Here is a 19,942-nt window from a genome sequence, read left to right as displayed (position 1 = left end):
ACACCAACAGAAAAATTACCCTTTTATTCAGACAAAAGATTCACAGAATTACTCTATAGCAGGTGGATAAGAATTGTGGAACACTGCTTATAGCTTTCCTATTTTTAATTTTATGATGTGTGAAGTGGAAGAGAAGGCCTGATGGTCTTAATTGCATTCTAATAAATAATTTTAATTCTCATTCTGAGAAACTCTATGTACAAAAGTTATAGGATGTGAATATTCTGAACATGTTTTCAAAAACATAACATAAACACACACACAGCACAGATATGCCATAATCCAAAAATATTAATAGACATATCCAGGAAATTACCGGTTGCAACATTAGACTGATCACAGACCATTATTGCATGGAAAAACACTTACTTAGAATAGGAATTTTTCATTCCCCCATTTGCCCATTATGCATACTAAACAAAGAAATGGATCACAAACATATCACTAAATGTTCAACACTCCAGAATGAAAGTATCTATGAATAATATTGGAGATCAAGAAGACAGATGGCTTCATTGCCGAGAATTCATCGTTAGAAAAGAACAAGAAGATATCCACCTCAACTTTTGTATTGTTAACACAGCTTACTGAGTTAATTTTGTTCCTGTTCACTTTTAATATTTTTAAATTGTAATTCTGTTTTCCTTTTATATTACCAACAGATATTACAGCAATCTTCGTCAAGAGCTGCCACCCACCACAGACACTGTGTACAGGCACAGGAACTACCCGCGAGGCATTACCCCACAAGAGATACAAGGACTTCAGGCTGTGTTGGCAGTCGTAAGAGCTGTGGCAGGTAAACATTTAACATCTTTAATAAGCTGTTGTGTGGCGTAACAAGCAGATTGTGACTGTAGAAAGTTAAGTTGGTTTTTATGAAACAGCAGTTCGACCAGTTTAGCATACGCAGCAGAGACGAAGGAAGATAAACACTAACAAATGGTGAGCGCTTGTGAAGTGAGAACTTCAACGACTATACAAGAAAAAAACATTATTTGATAGAACTTAGAGCAATAATTTGTAACATTCATGATATTCAAACGCATCAAAAGACAGATGAAAATATAGGAAAGAACACATTAATAGAATGGGGAAAGATTGACTAGTGAGAACCGCCAGAGAAGGTGGAAAAAGAGGAGGAGGAGGACCACCTAAACGATGGGTGGAGAATGGGTGCACATCAGATTGAGAAGCGTGAAATTTCAGACAAGACTTTTTCTGTTACTAGCTCATCTATACTAATAATAAATCTGTAAGCGAAATTTTTCCGGTAATTTTCGCTTTTCCAAAAATAATTGGTGTTAACATGTATAATTAATCATCCTGAAACCGAAAATCGACTTTTTGAAATTTTTGTTTGTATGTCTGTCTGTCTGTCTATCTGTCTGTCTGTCTGGACGTTTGTTATCTTTTCACGCGATAATGGCTGAATGGATTTCGATGAAAATTGGAATATAAATTAAGTTCATTGTAACTTAGATTTTAGGCTATATGGCATTCAAAATACTTTATTTAAAAGGGGGGTTATAAGGGGGCCTGAATTAAATAAACCGAAATATCTCGCTTATTATTGATTTTTGTGAAACATGTTACGTAACAAAAGTTTATTTAAAAATGATTTCCGATAAGTTTTATTCTAGGCAAAATTTTGATAGGACTGATATTTAAGTCCGTCTGTCTGTCTGGATGTTTTTACCTTTTCACGTGATAATGGCTGAATGGATTTCGATGAAAAATGGAATGTAAATTAAGTTGGTTGTAACTTAGATTTTAGGCTATATGGCATTCAAAATACTTTATTTAAAAGGGGGGTTATAAGGGGGCCTGAATTAAGTAAACCGAAATATCTCGCTTATTATTGATTTTTGTGAAAAATGTTACATAACAAAAGTTTATTTAAAAATGATTTCCGATAAGTTTTATCCCAGGAAAAATTTTGATAGGACTGATATTTAAGGATATACAAGAGTTTTAAAATAACAATACATTTCCACCGCCGCCTCAGATTAGTGTCGTTCCGTAACTTCTGTGTGCAAAATATTAATTTTTTTTAGTAGGAAGAAAAACAAATTTATTCAGTCTATGGCAGTAGTGCATAGGAGATCTTGAATTCTTACATTTTCGAAAGAAAGAAATATAATTAAGTTATATATAGTAGATTGTATTATTTGCTGCATCATTATTTAAGTTATTTAATAGAGCAAAAATCTGAAAATTGATATGTGACATAGGAGTTATTGCAGGAACGACAACAATGGCTACAATGAAATCAAAACAAATGACTCTGTCTATTTAAGGCGGCCTTGACGTTTATCAATATTAATATACAGAGAATATTTTGTGTGTTTGTATGAAGTAATCTCAGAAGCTAATTAACCTTCACTATTTGAAGTTTGTAGTTTCTCTATGTGGATGTAATGCTACAAATGAGGATTGAGGTAAAATGAAAAGAAATCTGTACGCACAGAAAACTTGATATTCTGTCTAAACGGCCTGCTGATATACCCACACATTCTAAACACGTGACATGACCACAGATGTTAAGGCGTGAATAAAATAAACTTAACAAAAAAAAAAAAAGATGCACAGTAAGGTTAACATAAAAATTATCTTCGTACACAATCAACTCTATTAACTTGGAGTGATTTATTAAAAGGATGCATTCAAGATTAATTTAGAAAAATGTTAAACGAATTATCTTTGCACCAAATGAGTGGTCTCTGGACCAAAATGATAGCATTTTAATTATTTAAATACAATTAAATTAAGTAGCATATTAAACGATTTATTCTTCTTTCAGACACGAATGTTCCCTGGACCCAATGTTCTATTTTAATTATGTAATTATCTTATATTTATTTCTAATAAGTGCACTGGAGCGCATGGGTACAGCTAGTAAAAATAAGTAAATTGCTTGGTTTTTGTTTCAGAAAATGATGAAATGGCTCGTGTTGCTCTGTGTGACAACCCCAGCTGGGCCCCTCTGACAGTACTGCTGGGCTTGGTGAGTTGTTCAGTCCCCATACCGCTCAAGGCAGAGCTGCTCCTAACGCTTGCAGCATTAGCAAAAACACCAGACACAGCTGCGACATTGTGGCATAACTTGGAGGCATCACAAATACTGACCACTGTGCCCAGTACGAGCAGCTACCAGCCACGGGGCATTCAGGTAAGTGAAGATGGCACCAGTACAAGAGTTCTTATTATTAGTAGCATTTATGTCTGGCTGTGGTGATAGGGACCCACCATACTTACTTACTTACTTACTGGCTTTTAAGGAACCCGGAGGTTCATTGCCGCCCTCACATAAGCCCACCATTGGTCCCTATCCTGAGCAAGATTAATCCAGTCTCTACCATCATATCCCACCTCCCTCAAATCCGTTTTAATATTATCTTCCCACATACGTCTCAGCCTCCCCAAAGGTCTTTTTCCCTCTGGCCTCCCAACTAACACTATATGCATTTCTGGATTCGCCCATACGTGCTACATGTCCTGCCCATCTCAAACGTCTGGATTTTATGTTCCTAATTATGTCAGGTGAAGAATACAATGTGTGCAGTCCTATGTTGTGTAATTTTCTCCATTCTCCTGTAACTTCATCCCTCTTAGCCCCAAATAACTTGGAATAAATAAACATTATAGATTTTAAAGTGGTATTCAGTTTTCAGAGTTCATACTAATCATTTCATGTAGTCAGACAAAAATAAGTTTTTAGGTTAGGTTTCATGAATCATAAATTATTTAGTCAAACCAATTCATTTCTTGTTGCCAGACAAAAATACATTTTAGATGCACCCTGAGCAACGAAAACATTATAGATTTTAAAGTGGTATTCAGTTTTCAGAGTTCATACTAATCATTTCATGTAGTCAGACAAAAATAAGTTTTTAGGTTAGGTCTCATGAATCATAAATTATTCAGTCAAATCAATTAATTTCTTTTTGCCAGACAAAAATACATTTTAGACGCACCCTGAGCAACGACTCTGTCGATAAATTGGTCTGCACAACTTGCTTTGCATGGGTGAATAACGAACAGTGAAGTATCTGTCACTAGCAAAAACTAAAATACATTAGATCAGTCAATTATAAATAAGTAACTTCATTGTCATCAAAATGGCACAGCTGAAAGCTCTTCTCCAACTTAGCAATAATCTCTATTTGTATAAAACCTGTAATTTGCTGTTCGAAGGAAGAGACCTTAATGTGGAATTTTTATCAGAATTAATTTTTCTTTTGCTTTAATATTTTATTGTGTGTTATTTTTACAGACAGAGCTGGAGGAGATAGAATCTCGCAACGAGGAGTTCCCCCTCACCAGGGCGCTGTTACACCTGCTCGACGTGCTGACAAATGTGCCCGTCCCCAGGCTGTTGGGCGTCGGCACACGAACGCCTGGCTTTGATCCGTATCTGAACTTTGTCATCAATTCTGTCTTCCTCCGTTTCAACAATCGCTCTTACAAGAATCCAGACGAAAAGGTTTGTGCATCTTTTTGTACTTGCATTTAAGATCACTCCTAATTTCAGAAGATTTCATAATAATATTTGTACATATACTATTTCGTTGCTTTGATTTTCAGTTTTATTGAAAGTCGTGTATAAAATAGTAACATTGAGAAAGTACTGTTCCTCCTCTCCTTTGACCTCTTTTTGTATTCCATTTTTCCGTGCTCTCTTATTTCTTTCTTTTTCTCCATATCTTTCTCCTGCTTCTATCTTTTCTTCTGATTTTATTCTCTTCCTTCTCCTCTTATTTTGTCACTTTTTTCCTACTCACCTCCCACTTTTCATATCTTTTGTTTCTGGTTCTTCCTTTTCTTCATCTTGTCCTTTTTTTTTTATATCTTACAACTCTAATCCAGGAAATTTTACGACTTACCTTATCTTCTTCTTTCTGTGTGAGCTTCATTTCATAATATGAGATTATTTTACAAAATGTCAGTTGTTTTGGACTGCTTGCTCCTAAGGAATAAATCATGCCCTCAAATTCTGATAACTGTTCCATAATTTGTTCTGTTATTTCATGATGTGTTACGAAATGTTTGACTGTTTCTAAAGCAGTACCAGTGTCATTAAAGGATACAAGATTCTAGGTAAAGATTAATTTTTGGTCCTACAGGATATATCTGTTATGGTAACAATGGTTATTAGAGGAGAAAAATTCGTCCTGGCACCGGGGATTGAACCCGGGTCCTTGGTTCTAAACCCCATTTCAGTTTAGTTGATAGGCTTTCCCCTCTACTCACACTCTCTACCATCCGTGAAGGGGAAGCTGCTACTGTCCATCTTACTAACGTTCGACTAATTGACTTGCAACATAGTGACAAAATTTTATTATTGAAAATGTTTTCCGGTAATCTATATTTCGAAGGCCTATACTAAGCGTTAATATTTCATCTTATTGCTGTTTACATCAACTGGCACATTAAAAAGTTACTGAGAGCAAAAGATAAATGTTTTCTTCACCGCTAGTTGCTACTCTACAGCATACACAACGGGACAATCTGCACTGTGTCGCTCCCCTGACTTCATAATACAAACTAACATTCCTTACTATAATTATTAGTTGGAAATATTGTAAGAACAACACTAAAATATATACAAACATGTAATTGTCACTGTCACTATTTTATATTCACTTATGTACTTTATTTAATATTTTATTTTCTTGTGTGTACAACCTTGGGGGGTGCAGGTATAAGAGGTAACAGGTACCGTTCTGTTACTGACGGACCCTGGGCAAGTAGAAGGGGAAAGAAATGCCTTCGCATCCTCTCAACTTGTATGAAATGTCGTTTATGTACCAAGTGCTCTAACCACTGAGCTATGCCAAAGTTCAATCCACAACACTGGATCAATTCCCTTCTCCTCTAATAACCATTGTTACCATAACAGTTATATTCTGTAGGACCAAAAATTAATCTTCACCTAGATTCTTCGCCCAACAGTGCATAATACTGTGGAATCCCGGCCACCAAGTCACTCAATTGAGTGCACTCCTTGTATAATGGCAGTTTACTTAATATATGTCAGCATATATGTCGAACTTGGATTCAGGCCACAAGGGAAAATCACTAGAGGAAAGGGAATCGATCTGGTGTTGTGGATTGAACTTCGGCGTAGCACAGTGGTTAGGGCACTTGGAACATAGAACCAAGGACCCGGGTTCGATCCCCGGTGTCGGAACGAATTTTTCTCCTCTAATAACCATTGATACAAGATTGTTGGAGACAAGCATGGATAGTTTCGAATTTCTACGAATTTCAAAGTGAGCCACATCTTAACAATGAACAAGTACTGGTATTTTTGCGTTCTTATATTTTGATGGCAAACATAATTTCGAGCAAAATTAATTTAGAACGTATAAATGACGTTGTGTATCTTCTGTGATTTAAAATACTATAATATAAGTGTAAAAAAACTTATAACCAAAATAAATTAACATGAAAAGTATAGAAATTTTGTCGGGAGTTCAGGAAAAATGAAGACGTATGAAAAACACTTAAGTGCAAAAGTATCAAAGAAATTTTACTGTTTAAATTTAATATCTAGCGATAAGTGAAGTGATTATGAAACTGAATAGAAAGGAGACATTTATAATAAGTGAAGATTTTTTTGTCATGGAATGAAGAATATACTGTCTTCGCGCTACGAGTTGGCGCGGGGAGTAGATAGGCGGGACGGGGGAACTTTACGCTACACTCTGGCCTGGAAACTTCGTCCACTTACTTGGCTACACGGGAACGGAGTCAGACATAAAAGATTCCGCATCTTCGGTGCTGTCGCTATGACTGTCATTATCACATTTTTCAAAATTTCTGGAGTATGATCTGTCCATGATAATCGTCTGTTTATGTTCCAGCCGTGTATATTAATTCGAATCTCTCAACAAAGCCGTTAGCCCCACCGCCCCCATCCTGATGAACAACAATGAGTGTTCTGGACACATTTACGGTAGTCAAAACTCCCATAACATTTTTATCGTGGCAGCACTTGGGAAACGTATTTGGGGAAATGAAACCAAGGATTCGCCATAGATTACCTGACATTCGCCTTCCGCTTGGGAAACCCTCGGAAAAAACCCAACCAGGTAGTCAGCGCAAACGGGAATCGAACTCACTCCCGAGCACAACTGCAGATCAGCAGGCAAACGCGCTACCTCCTGAGCTACGCTGGTGGCCCTCTTTCTTTTTCAAATAAAAATTCTCAATTATATCCTTTTTGTCAATCTCCCGTCGAAGTCATCTACATTTGCGTTTCGGTAGTCTGGACGTTTACATTTTTTTTCTCCCTCAGGTGTCGTTTATGTACCAAGTGCTCTAACCACTGAGCTACGCCAAAGTTCAATCCACAACACTGGATCAATTCCCTTCTCCTCTAATAACCATTGTTACCATAACAGTTATATTATATTCTGTGCAGTCTTTCATTTCATTCCTTGTACGCTGTATTGTTCTTGTGGATAGATTAGAGTACTTTTCTACCTTCGCTGTAGGTTTCGTAAGAGGAATGCAAAGGCACTGTTGTTGTTTTTCTTCATCACAGAATTATTTTGCACTTCTAATAATATTCCTTTCTTCGCTATAGATTGTCAATCCTTGTTTCCTCATTGTCGACATATTTACAATAAACAAAAAACTGCTATAAACCTAAATAACAGTATACAATAACATAAATTCTATTAACAATATTATTATCAACACTATTAACACGAAAAGCAAAGGATAACTAAAGCAATACAAGATTTGTGGTATACTGAAAACAATGTCCTGTTGAAACTAATAAAACACTACAGTAAAAACCCCACTATCATTTTCACAAAGTCGCAAAGATTCATAGACACGTGCAGTAGATGTTTGTGAAACAGGAATATTGCAGTGAACAGCACGGTGCGCATGCGCGACTGTTTCCCCTCCGCCCCGTCCAAGTACTTCAGCCGCCTTCTCCTGGCGTGACAACAGTACTACACTTGATGTAATGTAGAGTCCCGCGCTGTGGCGTCGTGGTCTAAGGCATCCCATCTAGGACTCGCATTACAGAATGCACGCTGGTTCGAGTCCTCATGGGGGAAGAGATTTTCTCATGAAATTTCGGCCAGTGTATGGGACCGGTGCCCACCCAGCATCGTGATGCACTTCGGGAACTACAATACAGTAGGTAGCGAAATCCAGTTGCGAATACCAGCTATAATGGCTGGGGGGATCATTGTGCTAACCACACGATACCTCCATTCTGGTTGGATGATCGTCCACCTCTGCTTCGGCATGTGGGCGTGAGGCCAGCAGCCGGCTGGTCTGTCTCGGCCCTTCACGGGCTGTAACGCCCTGATTATCATCATCATCGTCACTCCAAGGATTAGGCAATTGCCCATTCTGACTTAATAATTCATCAGCCCAACGTTTTCTAGGTCTCCCGACATCACGCCTTCCTCTTGCTTGATAATTTCTTGCTAACAATGGATATCTCTCCTTACTCATTCCATTCATGTGTTCAATCCACTTTTGTCTATAATTCGTGACTTTATCCAATAAAGGCTGTACTTTTAATTCTTCTCTTATATCCTCATTTCTAATTGTATCAAGTTTTGTACACCCTTTAACTTGTCTGAGGAACCTCATCTCCGCCGTTTGTATTCTATCTTTCTGTTTTTTCGTTGGAGCCCAAGTTTCACATCCATACAATATTGTGGGAACTGCCATAACTTTATACATTTTTACTTTTGTTTCTTTTCTAACTTTATTTTTGAACGTTCTCTGTATTGTTCCACATACCGTCTGAAATTTATTTATTTTATAGTCAATATCTCTTTCCATATTGTAACTAATATCACAGCCCAAATATTTGAAACTAGACACCTGTTCTATACTTTGATTTTCTAAAATAATTTTGGATCTCACTGGGTATTTTCCTCTAAATGCCATTGTCTTTGTTTTTTTTTTTTTTTTACTGATATCTTTAGATCATATAATTTACATATTTTGTTTAATTCATGTAAAGATTTCTGTAAGTCATCTTCATTTTTCTGTATTATTATATGATGTAATGTAGGCCTATATTATGTTAATTTTTATCGTTTTTAATATTTGTTAATAATTGCCTGAATGTTTACATTGACTGTGGATTCTGTGATGCTTCCAGTGGGCTGTTGCTAAGAGTTGTCTGAAGCTGATGGCAAAGCTCCTGTCACAATATGAGCCACGAGCCGAGGACTTCGTAGGCAGTCGGGTGGAGCTGCAGAGTGGTGGAGTGGCCCAAGTGAATCCTCATCCAGGCTACCACATCATGGTGTACCTGAACAGCAAGTCAGAACTGCTGCGATTAGTAAGTTGCGAGATTTAAAACCGTTACACCAACTCAAGACCTTGCTGATGTAATCTGCTGCCACTGCCTCCACACGGTGAACACTGGCATGGATTCCAGGTGTATAAAGAAGAGCATCATCATCATCATCATTATTAGGGACGGATGTTAATGACCTAAAAATCTACTTAAAATGATCATTAAAATGCCCTTAAAGTAGTGGAAAAATGACATTTAAATATTATTCACCGTACTCGCACCACAACTTCTTAAAAATTAAAGTCGCGACACTGTTATTCCCGGCGTGACTCCTCCTCTTTGCTTACGTCTTAGGAAATCAAGGCTCTATAAAGTCTAGGTAGGTAGTATCGTTCGCCATTTTTGCTCTTTCGTTGCCGAGCTACCAGACGAATCTATTTGCCACACCGTTAAACATTATCATGTCGTAGCTCCTATGATAATAAATCAAACGCACTGTAATTCAGCAAATAAGCGGCGAATAAAGTCCTCGTGTGCTTTCTGCAAACGCAAACAAAAGAGCCAAAATGGCGGGCGATTATATTAAGTATTTATCAATCCTTAGGAAATGCATAACTTCTTCACCAGCGAATCACAAGATGCACACGTTTAAATGTAGCCGACCTGTAACATGATTGGCTGCCGGAAATTAGAGCGACGGGACTATAGTCACCTTGTTTCAATGACTGCCCTGCAATCTCGGAGAGAGGAGGCAACTTCTTGGAATTTGGCTAAGATAAAGGAAAAGAACATGCAACATAATTAAGGTTTTAAGGGAAAACTATAGATTTTAATGAGAGATACAATGTGTTTCAATCAGGGGTGGTCCATATCAGTGCCTTCATTATCTGTCTCCTTCTCATTCTGTGCTTCACTTTTGTTACCAGATCTTCCAGATGAGGGAGTGTGAATGACAAAACAAATTGTGGGCGCAACGTGCATTCTTGCAATCTTTGTGTTAAAAATACTGTCTACTACAGTAGACATCCCTTCCAAACCAACTTGGGGGGACAATGTCCTGTCCAGATTATGGTGAAAGTTCCCCCCCTTCCAGACATAAATTCTAAAGACACCCTCATACCGACAAAAGAACAGTAGCTGTCAAAGCCCTCACTTAAACTAAGCTCTTGTCAAGCATTTTATATTACTTCCGTTGTGTGAGGTGAAACCTTCAGTGGAATAAGGGATGGACTTTACAGTCTGTTCCAAACTATAAAACTCAAACTTCACTGTTATTCACTTATTCAGTAGATAATTACTACTGACCTATTTGCTTAGTAAATGATTTAACAGACCTATCAGTAAAGAAGAAAGTAAAATGCATTCCAAATGGTCTAAAAGTTCTTCAGAATATTAAAAATGAACAAAAAATGCCGAAAAAAATATAAAAATGATCTATTAGTTCAAAAAGTAAAAAAATGCAATATAAGAAATTACTTTTTTACGTTGATATTAACATAGAAAGGATTTCTATATTAATAGGCATCGTTCTAATGTGAAAAATAAAGAAGATGACTTTTCATCAACATCCGCCCCCTAATCATCATTATCTCCGTTCATGTCGTAGACCCTACTAATGTATCTTGGCAGACATTTTGATTGAGTTATATATTCCTGCATGATTACAGTCTATACAAAAGAAACCAAATGACCTGGAAATGTACAAAAACTTGCCCAGACATGTTCAAACATTTTTAACAAGAGCCAGAACAGGTCACATTGTCACTCAATTGTACCTACACCGATTTCACATTTCTGATAATCCTACTTGTCTGTGGTGTAATAATCATGATGAAGATCTGGAACACATTCTTCTATACTGTCCATCCATAAGCCACAAAAGAAGTAAATTAAAATCATCAGTACCAGTTGCAGAAGACACAGCCCTGCAGTATATATTGACTACACCCCACCTCTGGCTACTAGCAACAGGCATCTATAATGAACACCGATCAAAAAACCCCTCATTTCTCGTGAAAAACAACAACTGAATAGACTACAGTGGACTATAGTGGACTTTATGTTGTCGGCAAACAGCTGGATACATTAAGAAGATTGATTGATTGATTGATTGATTGATTGATTGATTGATATTCCTGCATGATAATTCTCCATATTTTAAGAATGTGATTAATGTATATGACAAATAAAAGAGGAACAGAGGTTAAGGATGTTCAAAGATAAGGCACTTAGAAAAATATTTGGAGCTAATAATTTTGGCCACTCGAGGACAATTAAGAGGGCTATCAAGGAAGTAAGAGGATATTTAACCTTTATTCCATTATTTCTTTAAAAACATATTATTACAAGGTCATGAAAGAACAATAAGAGTCAAGAGCATTCAGTTCTGAACTTTCTTGCAGGTGCTGTTCCTGCTGGATGAAGGCTGCCACCTCTTGGATACGTATTCTGTGTTCCCTGGCAAGGAGTCCCTGGAGGACAGCATGCTGAGCTGCCTGGACCTGCTGGACAGAGCTCTGGGACATCAGCAGAAGTTCTTCAGCTTCCTGAACAGCTCGGGTTGCTCCCTGCTTCTTGCTGGTCTGAACAAGCTGCTGCTTGGTGTCAACCCACGCAGTGGCAAGCCTGACCATCTGCTCAATGTGGCGAAGTAAGATTTTGAATTCCTTAACATACAGGGCTTTTAGTCCTTGCTGAAATGTATCATGGTTAATTCCTACTCCTCACTCACTTTGCTTTTTTGTACCACTTCCCTACTTCATTTACTATTGTCGGACCATTGGATCTGTGCCCCTTCAGCGCTGTCGTCGTTCTTGGAAAAGTTAACACCTGTACTCACTCCATTCCACCCGCTTTCCTCCCACCACGTTAAACAGCAGGCCACGAACCTTGCCGAATAGGGATGTTGCCAAACTTCCGTCAAACGGTGCCATAAATAACTGGTCCTCCATGCTACAATATTATTTCTTTCAATCAAAATACATCTTGTATTTCTACATTTTTTAAACCTAAATCCCATTTCTCGAATCACTTTCCATAGTTTTTCTCTGCAACCTTGGAAATTATTACTTGTCTCGCAAGCTTCAGTAATTTCTTCAATGTTGAAACTTCTTTCTGAACGGTATAAAATTCTTGTATCTTTCTTCTTAAAATACGTTGGTTCATATCATCTACAATAATTAAAAGTTCCCTTGGTCTGTTCTTCTCTGGTGATTCTAGCTTTTCATCTCCTGCACAGACTCCCTCTCTCCTGAGTTTCTTTATTAGGAGTTCTGACCTGTCTATATAAATTACATAAAATGTATTATTAGTATTAGTTAAGTAAGTAATTTTAATACATAATCAATTGAAATAAAATAAGTCTCACCTGTGATATCAGATGCTCTTTTCGTTGCCTGATTTATAGGAAACAGATATTGACCTGTTTGTTTCTCTTCATCGCAAAATGCTTTTACATACTTGTTTAATAATATTTCTTTTGCCACTGCGTGCTACAGTGTTCATGTTGAGTTGACAACACTGGACTGCAAGTGCAAATATTGTAAACTGTCCAGCAAGTAGGCTCAAAATTGTGAGTAGTGGGGGACAGAAAGGGAGAGAGATAGGAATGCAAGGAGAGAAATGAATTACCGAGACTGAGAAGGAATTAGGGTTCAGTTCGCATATCTTACGGGGACAGAAATCCGATGGTCCGACTATGCCTTTACACTATATTCTTACACTTTACATTATTATAACTATAAGATCTTCTTACTCTTTCTCTCCCATTACATTTCATCCTTTTTCCTTTCAAAAATCTTTGCCACTTGTTCACTACACCATTTTCTTAAATTGTAGGTTGGTTTTCCTTTACTATTGCACACTAGCTTCCCACTCTCTGTTTGCTTCTGATTGTCCGTGCTTCCCTTTCTACTCGACCCATCTCTTGTTTTCACTTTATCTTCTTTCTTAATGTTCTCGTTACTCTTCACCTGCTGACCCATATTTAGATTGCTTGTTCTGCAGAAATTTCCCCTGACTCTTGCCCTTTCGTAGGCATGCGAATATAATATGCTCCCCAATTTTCAAGACGAAATTTTGTCAAAAAAAAGGTGCGTATTATAATTCCGTAATTATACTAATGTCTGAGGGATTCTTTGCTGTGTATTTCTGAACTTCCATGCTATCTTATTTTATTTATATTACTGTTAAATTTTTCCTGTGTGGTGACCGGGAATAAGAATAGTCCCACCGTAGCTCACACAGGTCGTAAGAGGCGACCATAATGGTACCCAGTGACTGGGGGTATAGCTGGGCCACCCGGTCCCAGAGGTTATAAATATGGGACCTGGTCCTCCAGGTTCGGGGGTTGGTTCGCGGGGTTGACACCCCTGCATCCGTAAAAATCCATCATGTCAAGAAACCTCTACAAATCGATAGATATTGTCACACATATCAAGCTGAGGAGACTGGAATGGACGGGGCATGTTTACAGAATGGAAGAGCAGAGAATACCAAAGAAAATTTTGGAAGGCAAGATTTATGGGAGGAGACCTGTTGGAAGACCTAAAGATAGGTGGATTGATGTGGTGACAACTGACTCCAGACTCTTCTTCGGAAGCGCAGAATGGAGAAGGATGGTGATGGATAGGGAAAAATGGAGGAAGAAGCTAGAGGAGGCTAGGGCCCAACATTGGGCTGTTAGGCCATGGTAGTAGTAGTACTGTTAAATTCTTCTCGTATAAGAATATCTGTAACTGAAAGACTCTTTTGATTCAGCTGCCTGTGTTTCTTTTCTCCTTTATTTCCTTTTCTCTGTTTCTGCTTCCTTGTGTTTGCTCTCTTGCTCTGCTTTTTCCTCTACATCTGCTTCTCTTCTCCATATTTCTCTTGTTGTTCTTATTTCTCATTCAGTAGCAAATATAAGAAGTGTATCTAATTTGCTGAGATGGAGAGATCAATTTCTTTGAGAGGACGGAACAGGTCGAAAGGCCTAATCCTGTGGATGATGATGATGATGATGATCTCATTTGCTTTGTAGGAATCTGTATATTATTTGCCTTGTACCCGCTCAACATAATCGTCCTGTTTGCAGGTATGTGACGTACAACGCATGGCTGCCTCGACACGCGCTCTCTGCTGTGCGAATTCTGCTTGCCGTGACCACGTACCCCACATCGCAGAACCAGCTCATTAGTGCCTTCACTTCGTCACCTGCAAATAGAATGGAAATACGTCACGGCTTTGTTGAATGTCTTGAAGCAGATGATGAAGAAGTTGTTGCTGTATGTTGCCTATTTTATGCTAGAAATATGTTATGATCAAGGCCAGGTTTTATATCACAAACGTCCACACCTGTGGAGTAACGGTCAGCGCGTCTGGCTGTGAAACCAGGTGGCCCGGGTTCGAATCCCGGTCGGGGCAAGTTACTCAGTTGAGGTTTTTTCCGGGTTTTTCCCTCAACCCAATACGAGCAAATGCTGGGTAACTTTCGGTGTTGGACCCCGGACTCATTTCACCAGCATTATCACCTTCATTTCATTCAGACGCTAAATAACCCAGATGTTGAAAAAGCGTCGTAAAATAACCCAATAAAAAAAAATAAATAAATATATCACAAACAATGCTCTAAGAGGAACTATATTTATTCGTGTATTAGATGGCATCACATAATATATGCACTTGAGTTTTTGACAGTAATTTATAAGGGAAAAAAATTCCTGCATTACATTACTAAAACCAGTACCAATAGTGAATAACGTAAGAATAGTGGTAGTGTTATCTTCACAAAGTCTGTCTAGTTTTTGCTTTATTTGTATTCAGTTTTATGTTATACTGTACAACATTTTTCATTCATTTCATATGTGACGCATTTTACATTATTACTGCTCGTAATGTTCGATATATTGATGCTCTCGAAGTCGTACAATTTTCAATATTATTTGAATGTCCTATGTCGAAACCAGCTGTAATTATCATGTAGGATGTCAGGTAGTTATGATTTTTTCCCCTAAAATTTTTTCTTCGGATATAACGTACACCCTGGATTTTTAATCCATAAATTATGAGAAAAAAGTGCGTCTATTACACGAGTAAATATGGTATATGCAGGTTTTAATGTAAATGTAACTGAGTTAAGCAAGTGAATTTTTTGCAAATTTTTGCGAAAATTGGCTGTTTCTGCTAAAAATATTCATTTCTGCAATAAAAACTAAAAAAGAACATTTTTAAAACAATTCTTCAGAAATACAATATATTAGTTTCCGAGATTTTAGCTGCAAAAGAATATGGAGACAAATTATTTGGGAATTCTCTTAATCTCTTTAATGACCTAGGACTGTTGATGATTGGGTTTTTGCATACAACTGAATTAAGTAACAATAAGACTGATTTAAAAAGGAAAAGGATACTATTATTATTATTATTATTATTATTATTATTATTATTATTATTATTATTATTATTATTATTACCATTATTATTGTTATTATCATTATTATAATCATCATTATTATTATTATTATTATTATTATTATTATTATTATTACCATTATTATTGTTATCATTATTATAATTATCATTATTATTATTACCATTATTATCATTATTATAATCATCATCATCATTATTATTATTAGTCGACCTGGTTGGCGAGGTGGTATAGTACTGGCCTTCTATGCCCAAGGTTGCGGGTTTGATCCCGGGCCAGGTCGATGGCATTTAAGTGTGCTTAAATGCGACAGGCTCATGTCAGTAGATTTACTGGCATGTAAAAGAACTCCTGCGGGACAAAATTCCGGCACATCCGGCGACGCTGATATAACCTCTGCAGTTGCAAGCATCGTTAAACAAACCATAACATTATTATTATTATTATTATTATTATTATTACCATTATTATTGTTATTATCATTATTATAATCATCATCATTATTATCATTATTACCGTTATTATTGTTATCATTATTATAATCATCATTATTATTATTATTATTATTATTATTATTATTATTATTACTACTACTACTACTACTACTACTACTATTATTAACAGCTTTATTTTGCCTGAATGTTGCAAATTCAATGCTGTGTACAGTCTTAGAAAAAAGTTTTATCACATAGATACTTTAAGTTTCAAAAAGGAAGCAGTGTGCATGATCAGAGGACGAGCTATGTGGTACTCAAGAGAAGGACTAGTTGAGGTAATAAAATTGGTTTTGTTTGATCATGTGCGTTGCTTCCTTTCTGGGACTTATAAAATATCTGTGCGACAAAACTTTTTTCTAAGACTGTACAAGATTATTCCTAATTATGAATGTATGGCATTACATTGTAAAAAAAAAAAATTATCACGAAATTACTGTTACACTTTTGATCATAAATACGATATTTTATTAATTGTTCACGAAAAATTTAAAAATGTTCGTCAAAAAAACATGGCGCTGGTTATAATGTGATTTTGTGTTTCTTTTATTTTCAATGGCAGTCTTAACTCTCTTTTTATTTTATTTTTAAGATTCCATTAATTTAATATCAGAGTTTATGATATGTTGTTATAAGTTAATATATTTAGGGCTGAATTCTTAAGTCATATTGGGTCTAACAATGTGCTCAATTTGAGGGGAGGTTTCGACATGAGCCCATTAACAATTCCGTGTGTATGTTTTCTTTGGTTACTCAGTAAAATCTGTCCTTGTAATCATTTAGCCCTTGGTTGTGTCATTGTATGATGCTGCTAACACTCTGATTTTCTCACTTATTTTCAGGGCGATGACATTGAGGGAGATGAGATGGGTGTGGTGGGGAAGACAAAGGAAGCCATTCTGAAGCTGCTGCAGCAATGTTTGGGCCATGCTTCTCCCAACCTCGCACATTACCTGTTTGGCTTCGATATTAACAAGGATATTAAGAAGTCTACATTTCAGCAGGCTGGTATGTGGTAATTCATTTCCATTTCTTGAGGTACTTGTCCATGATGCAACTTAAATCGCACGAGTTTTTAATTGTGCAACTACCTTACTTCGTTATTATGTTATTACACACACAACTTGATCTTTCATAGTTCTTGGTCAGCTGCTGAGTGTATTTGCTTTGGAGGTCCCACAAGTTGTATGGGGAAGAGCAAGCGTTCTATAAACACTTTTATGCTCGACCATGCCGAAATGTAGTAATTATACACCTGGTAGCAGCCCTTTAATGGACCTCATTAAAGTACACCTATTCATTAAAGTTCAGGTGTTCCACCAATCAGAAAATACTATTGTAGCAATATGAAAGCGCAAGTATCGATTATTCTCGGATATGCAATTGAAAGACAACTAGCGCTAGATTAGACAATATTAAACTTAGTCGAAAAAAACAACACACAAATTAACATAAATTCACCGTCATCTTCCAGCCTTTCACAAAGCACATTCCCGCAAATTCATTTCACCAATTGCCGGAAAATATCAATATGGTCGAGCATAAAAAGTCATATGAAACTTGACTACAATGGTAATTAAGACGCTCATATGAAAATTATGAAACTTGCTTGCGCTCGTTTCATAAACATACTCGCATCTTAATTACTACCATTATAGGCTCGTTGCATAATGTACTATTATAAGAATGTCACAGAATGACTCCATTTATCTGTTGCGAAAATGAATGTTGTTAATACAAAAGAAAATGTGAAAGTCGCCTTGTAACAATGGAATGTATGTGAACAAATACAGTAAACTTTGAATTCATTTTTGAGTTCCAATAAGTATATTCAAATGAAAAAAACATGCAAATGTTCAGTCTTTTTACTTATTTTAATGTATAATACTGAAATAGTTATTTTACAATTACATTATTATAGTCGCGACACTGTTATTCCCGGCGTGACTCCACCTCTTTGCTTACGTCTTAGGAAGTGAAGGCTCTTATAAAGTCTAGGTAGGTAGTATCGTTCGCCATTTTTGTTCTTTCGTTCCCGAGCTACCAGACGAGGAATCTATTTGCCGCACCGTTAAACATTATCATGTCGTAGCTCCTATGATAATAAATCAAACGCAATGTAATTCAGCAAATAATTGAGCGGCAAATAACGTCTTCATGTGCTTTCTGCAAACACCAACGAAAGAGCCAAAATGGCGGGCGATTATATTAAGTATTTATCGAGCCTTAAGAAATGAATAACGTCTTCTTCAGCGAATCACAAGACGCACACGTTTAAGTGTAGCCAACCTGCAACGCGATTGGCTGCCGGAAATTAGAGCGACGGGACTTTAGTGTTAACGTTTTCGCCCAATTGTGGGTATCTTCAGACATGAAAATTCTATATCTATGTGATAAATAAGCCATACATATTAAATATTGATAAATATGAAGACATCATCAAGGTTAAAATAGTGGAAAATGATATGAGTTTAAAAACAGTATAAAAGGCATCATTACATGTGGTGTATATAATTATGCATATTTAAATAAAACGGTGTATGAAAAATAATGCATATTATTACTATTAATTGTTGAAAAAGTGAACAGGAAAAATTTGAAAATACAGTAAAACTTCTTTTATATATTTCGCACGTATTCGTTTTTCTTTTTTAATCCCCCTCCCCCTACAGGTTCTAGCAAAATTCCTGTACTTTCCATGTTAATTTAATTCGGATTTTCCTATTTTTATTTTTTCGTTTTTTTTTTACACCTATTATGGTATTTTAAACCCAAGAAGATACGAAACTTCATTTGTTCGTTGTAAATCATTTTGCTTGAAATTAGGTTGGCTTGAAAATGTAAGAACACGAAAATACAGCATGTATTTATTGTTAAGATGTGACCCACTTCGAAATTCGTGGAAATTTGAAGCTGTCTGTGTTGCTCAAATAAAATAATTTAAAAATTTCGAGTTAATTTCAGATTGCGCAATTCTGTCCTTTCTGTGTATTCTCAGAGGGATATTAGAAATACGCATGGCATTTCCATTTATCCCAAATAGCCACCGGCGTGGCTCAGTCGGTTAAGGCGTTTGCCTGCCGGTCTGAAGTTGCGTTTGGGCGCGGGTTCGATCCCCGCTTGGGCTGATTACCTGGTTGGGTTTTTTTCCGAGGTTTTCCGGAACCGTAATGTGAATGCAAGGTAATCTATGGCGAATCCTCGGCCTCATCTCGCCAAATATCATCTCGCTATCACCAATCTTATCGACGCTAAATAACCTAGCAGTTGATACAGCGTCATTAAATAACCAACTAAAATAAAAAATAAAAATTCATCGTAATGATATTGGCATTCAAGGAGGTAGTGGTGATTATTTCCTTTTATTGTGGCCTAGGTATTGAGAATAATTTACAGAGGTTATGAGTAAATTAAATACAGTAATTCATTGACATTTATGCTGATATTACATTATAAAAAAACCGGAATTCACAAGGTTCTACTTTTATTTCAATGAATAAATATTAATTTCTTCTAAGTATTAATTATATCATAGATACTGACTGTCTTCTGCTGCCCTACAAGTCTCCGTAAAAACAGTCGGAAATCCCATGCATATTATGTTCAGTGATCCTCTGTGTATAGATGGACAAATCGAACTGAAACCCTGCTCGACTTACTACGTGAGCGCTGGCTGTCTTGGGGAGGAGCAAGTGAGAAAGCACGGGGGAAGGGAGAGAGCACTATGCACTATGTACTTGCAGGTCCACTCAC

The 19,942-nt window shown here is 36.7% G+C and overlaps 1 protein-coding gene across 1 annotated transcript in view; it reads left to right on the top strand.

Annotated features, from left to right (window-relative positions):
* The window catches only part of Nup205 (nuclear pore complex protein Nup205), an 81,053-nt gene that overhangs the window by 20,532 nt on the left and 40,579 nt on the right, over window positions 1–19,942 (top strand). Inside the window, exons 12-18 of the mRNA XM_069833648.1 lie at window positions 663–799; window positions 2,934–3,172; window positions 4,277–4,486; window positions 9,146–9,328; window positions 11,689–11,936; window positions 14,361–14,550; window positions 17,032–17,197. Of these exons, the coding sequence (XP_069689749.1) occupies window positions 663–799; window positions 2,934–3,172; window positions 4,277–4,486; window positions 9,146–9,328; window positions 11,689–11,936; window positions 14,361–14,550; window positions 17,032–17,197 (1,373 nt within the window). The remainder of the gene's footprint in view (window positions 1–662; window positions 800–2,933; window positions 3,173–4,276; window positions 4,487–9,145; window positions 9,329–11,688; window positions 11,937–14,360; window positions 14,551–17,031; window positions 17,198–19,942) is intronic.

The sequence above is a fragment of the Periplaneta americana genome, chromosome 1, assembly GCF_040183065.1.
Source record: "Periplaneta americana isolate PAMFEO1 chromosome 1, P.americana_PAMFEO1_priV1, whole genome shotgun sequence".
Lineage (NCBI taxonomy): Eukaryota > Metazoa > Arthropoda > Insecta > Blattodea > Blattidae > Periplaneta > Periplaneta americana.
The sequence above is the reverse complement of the archived record's forward strand: the minus strand, read 5'-3'. Positions and strand labels throughout refer to the sequence as shown.